Source organism: Vombatus ursinus, unplaced genomic scaffold (genome assembly GCF_900497805.2).
Source record: "Vombatus ursinus unplaced genomic scaffold, bare-nosed wombat genome assembly UNPS02015316.1, whole genome shotgun sequence".
Taxonomy (NCBI): domain Eukaryota; kingdom Metazoa; phylum Chordata; class Mammalia; order Diprotodontia; family Vombatidae; genus Vombatus; species Vombatus ursinus.
This window is the reverse complement of record NW_020955094.1, coordinates 98509-103475: the sequence shown is the minus strand read 5'-3', so window position 1 is coordinate 103475 and position 4967 is coordinate 98509. Positions and strand designations below refer to the sequence as shown.

The following is a 4967-nucleotide window of genomic DNA, read 5'->3' as shown; positions in this document are numbered from 1 at the left end:
AGTTTCCTTATCTGTAAAATGAGCTGGAGTAGGAAATGGCAAACCACTCCAATATCTTTGCTAAGAAAACTCCAAATGGCATCACAAAGAGTCAGAAACGACTGAACAACAACTCCTGTCTCTGAGTCCAGCATTCTCACCACTTTAACATACTATTTAAATTCTTTACTGTTTCAAGGATCTGTTTGGTCTTGAAGAATTTTGTTTGGTCTTGAAGACTGCTTCCAGTAGGGCAGATTAGTACCTCCATTCATCTCTTCCTTGGTATATGGTCCTTGTAAGTGGGTGTGACCAAAAATTCATCACCCTGGAGCTAGCTTGGTAATGAGGCCTTTCCTCTGACTATACACATGCTAGTCCATGCCAATTTGGTACTCTTTTGCATTGATGTAGAGTGTGTCAGAGTTTGTGTACCATTGGCACCATCTTAAAGAACTCAGTGTCACTATGTGCCACAATGAAGCATTGACAAGAGGGCATTGGTGGAGAGAAATTCATGTTGTTTTTTTTAATAGCCTACTCCTAGATGTTTACATTTGTTTTTCATGAGCTATTCATTATAAGTGCTGTACCTATGAGCATTATTTCTGGGTTGGTTTGTTTGTTTTTTAAGATGGTTAATATACTTGGACATTTGAGTGTTTTCTGAGCCTGAGTTTCCTATTTCCTTTGGCTCAGCTTGGTATCCCTTGGGCTCTGTAGGTGGTATTTCTCTGTTCTTCACCAATTTTCAGTTTGTTACTCATTTTTTTCCCTTCTTCCTTATCAATATAATCCACTCTTTTCCAGTAAAAATCTCTAGTTTCTGTTGTCCCCTTCCCTCCCTATTTTGTTGCCCTTCCCCCCATCTCCTAATTCTTCCTCCTTTTCCCTCTAGTCATACTTTTTTGGGCTTACATTCTTTCATGTCAGATCAACCGACCAGAAGCCTCTGGTTATTAATCCTTCACAGCCACTTTTTCAGTAGGGTCATATTTCCTATTGTGTGTTGCAGGCAGAGAAGACATTTTATGTGTATAATAATAATATATAATATATAAATATTGTATTAATAATAATAAAATGCATAGACCATTTTCTCTTCAAGCTTAATGTAGCTCCGCAGAATCAGGAAAATAGATTTTCTTTGCCTAACCTAATTTTGCAAGTGCCACTTAATTCTCATTTGCTCAAACTTTTGAGGTCCTTTTCATCTTTTTTATTTCATCATAATTATAAGAACCTTAGCCCCTTTCCTATTAAAGTAGCTTTTTTCTCCTTTCCTTTCTGTATTAACCTTGAAAATCCAGCTAAATTCTCTTTTCCCTTGTGAATCAGTCTTTTTTTTTTTTTCAAGTTTCTTCCAGGATGGACTGAAAGCTGTTGAAACCCTCAAACCCTCCATTGAAACTCTTTCAACGGATCTTCACATAGTAAGATGTGACCTCTTACACTTATTTTAAAATGGTTTTTACTATTAAAGAAATGCTTTTACTTCAAATGTTGGTACTCTGCCTTCTTGAGTTTCCATACTATTCAATCAGACACCTCTTTTTAAAAATTTATTTTTATATTATTTTGGGTAGAACAAAAAAAGAGCATTTCCATATACAATATAGAACATGAAAAGATAATGTATGAAGTAGCACATTTCTATTCAATACAGCTTGCTTTTTTTCTTCTTAGAATATATCATAAATTCAGCACATTATTTTCAAAGCTATGCTGTTTGTATTGAGCGATTTTCTTCTAATACCACTTAGAATTGTTGTCAATTTTTTCATATTCCTATTTATTGCCTATCCTTGTTTTGGTTGTTTGGAATATCTTAACTAATTAAGGAATAAATTTTCTTGTATAATGATCTGTAGACTTTTACCTTTCTTCATTTTAACCCAGGTTTTGTCTTTTCTGCCTAATTTAGATCAAACAGGCCCAGGATGAAGAAAGGAAACAGTTAATACAGCTACGAGATATTTTAAAATCAGCACTCCAGGTTGAACAAAAAGAGGTGAGGGGATTTAATTTTGTAGGCTTTATGGTTCTCTTGGTTTGTTTCTAAATAGTTTTGGAAACAGTGGTACAGTAGTGAAAAGATCCCTGGATTTGGGGTCGTTGAACCTGGCTTCACATACTAGTTCTGTTATTTACCACCTAAGTGTTCTTAGGCACTTGACCCTCTTGATGCCTCAGTTTTCTCACCTGTAAATTGGAGGAGGTTAGAATGGGTAACCTTGATGCTGCCTTCTAGCTCTACCAGCCTGTGATTCTTAAAACAGCATTATAAAATCAAGTTCTGAGGCTGTTTAAGGTCTTGATTGTAAGCACACTAAGTCTTTGGCTACACAGTACCAAAATTACTGGTTTGCTCTTTCAGTTTACTCCAAGTCTTAGTCCAGTGTGAAAAAAAAGCCAGTAAAACTTGTCTGTTTACCATCTTTGGGACATGGCTTCAGTATTACCTTGTAAAATCTCTTCTGGGTATCATCTTCATGGGCAGGGGGCCCCAGAATTGTTCTTGGTGGCTTCGCCTTTCTATAACGCTGTGCTATATCACAAAGGAAAAGACTTTTTTGTTTATGCTGATTATTTTCTGGGCTAAAATGTTAATAGTTTCATCTTTATTCTCCTTATTCATATAAGAAATATAAACACATAATGTAAAAAGGGTTTTAAAAAAGAATTGTGTCTTCCAAGGCAGAAACCAGGCTGGAAACCTATAAGTCTCTCCTAAACAATACTTTTAGAGGGGAGGTGTCATAGTATGGTAGAAAGAATATTAAGCTCAGAGTTTGGAATTTTATCCCTGGCATTAAGCTTGGGTAAGTCATTTAACTTTTCTAAGCTTTATTTTCCTTAGTTGTCAAATGAGGGTCTTGTTCTAAGGTCCCTTCCAGCTACTATTTCCTGTGAAAAGTGATGTCACTGAATGTTAACATACCAAAACTCAGGACTTGTAATAGTGGACTTGTACTTTTTGTAATAAAGCCCAGTGTGGTATCATTAAGCTATCACCTTTTCAAGAGTATGCTATTCTTTAACTTTATATATCTATTTGCTTTGCACTGTAGGAATTGCCTTAAGATGTGCTTAGTAGTTGTTAGAAAACAGGTTCATGTTAATGTGCTAGTAATTAATTTAGTAGTAACATAAAGCTCAGCATTAATATTTTTTTATTTTATATTCTTGTGCTATAACTGAATATTATTATTTTTTTCTCCTGATAATGCATTTGCCTTTTGTGACCGAAGTCTAGGAGAGTAAGTAGTTTAGAATTCTATAAATTGAAGTACTTTGCATGTTCCTTTCTTGAACATCAAGAAACTGGATTTTTCTCCCCTAACTATTTTATTGGGTAGAAGTAGCTTAAATTTGTGACTCTTTATTTCCTTTTATATCCACATATCTTGAATAAAGGACAGAGACCCTTGGTTCTCCCACTTCACCATAAGCAGTGAAATTGATGTCCCTTTTGCCACCAGGAACTTCCAGTGCTCATAATTTGTCATTTGAAGTTGCCTACTCAAAATGCAACCTGGAACACTGCCATTTTCCTTCTGGTGTTGAAAATAAATTAAATCCAGTTCCTTGGTTTAGCTACTTAGTGAAGTTTCCTGGATTTTTTTGTCCATTGTGTATGGAAATGTGTATTTTCCTGGTTTCAGTGCACTGAGGAGCTGTCGTTGTAAACATTCACAGGAAGAACTGTATTTTTGTGAATGAGTTAATGTGTATTTTTGTCCTGGTGATCAGTCTTTCTACAGTGCAAATTCCTCTGTGAATTGTTTTCAGTGACTATTTAAAAGAGAGGCTGGGTTGTTCTTATTAGTCTTGTTTGGTTCAGTGTGTTAGTACTTTGGGGCCCTCTGTGGAGCATTATTCAAGGAGATTGGGCTTCAGGGACATAGCTCTTATGGTTTTGCCTTCTAGTTCTTGTGCCCCACATACTGGTGTCTCGTGAATGGTTTTAGTGACGATGTCACATTCTGCTCCGATTTATTTATATTTGCACCGTCTCCCTCCTCAGGTTGCTTGTATGGGAAATTTAGCTATGAGTGTTAGTTTCTTTTTTTTTTTAATTTGGGAGGAGTGCCAAGACCACACCTCTGAAATGCATTCTTTCTTTTCCACTCCCACTACTACCATCCTGTTTAGGCTCTTACCTCCTTATGCCCAGGTTATTGGTACACTCTACTAGCCCGTGCACCAACCCTATCTTTCATAACGCTCCCATATTAACCTAAACATTTCTAAAGCTAAACAATTCTAAAACAGTTTTCATTAGGTCACCTCCTTGATCAAAAAATTTCCTAAGTTCCTCACTACCTACCAAGTAAAACCAAAACTCAGCTTGGTATTCAATGCCCTTCACCACTTGACCCCAAACTATCATTGTAGCATCACCTCAAACTATACACCCTGACTCCAGGCCAAAGGTGTCAAACATGAACTCCATAAGTGTGGCCCTAAACAAATTAAAATGTAATTGGAAAATACTTAACAAGATAATTAAAAATACAATAAAATATAAATTACAATGCATTTAAAAACTAAGTCAATGTGCTGTCCCTATAGATCCTTAGGTATGATTTAGTGGCCCTTGACACCACTGTTCTAGGTGGACTGAACCATTCTCTAAACACGATTCAGGCTTTCTTTCCTGCACCTTCTGCCTCTGTCAAAGCTTGTTGAATTCCTCATCTTTGAAGACCTAGCTCCAATCCTAACCTTCTCAAATCAAATGAAATAGCATATTAAAGCACTTTGTATACCTTCAAGCTCTCTATAAATGTGAGCCATTATTCTCCATGAAACCTTTCTTGAACCCCTTGGAAGTGATTTATCTCTCTTCTCTTCTCATTAACATATTCTAATTTTTGTTTTACTTATCTCAATCCATGTCTCATGACTCCTACTAGATTGTAAATTCATGTCTTATTCATCTTTGCATCTCCCCCAGACCATAGCACAGTGTAGTGCATAAGCAT

General features: G+C 36.2%; 1 protein-coding gene across 4 annotated transcripts in view; it reads left to right on the top strand.

Annotated features, from left to right (window-relative positions):
• ASAP2 (ArfGAP with SH3 domain, ankyrin repeat and PH domain 2) overlaps window positions 1-4967 on the top strand; it is a 166594-nt gene that overhangs the window by 64155 nt on the left and 97472 nt on the right. For all 4 annotated transcript variants that reach the window (XM_027847176.1, XM_027847174.1, XM_027847175.1 and 1 more), the window contains exons 7-8: window positions 1337-1412; window positions 1904-1990. In XM_027847176.1, the coding sequence (XP_027702977.1) occupies window positions 1337-1412; window positions 1904-1990 (163 nt within the window). The remainder of the gene's footprint in view (window positions 1-1336; window positions 1413-1903; window positions 1991-4967) is intronic.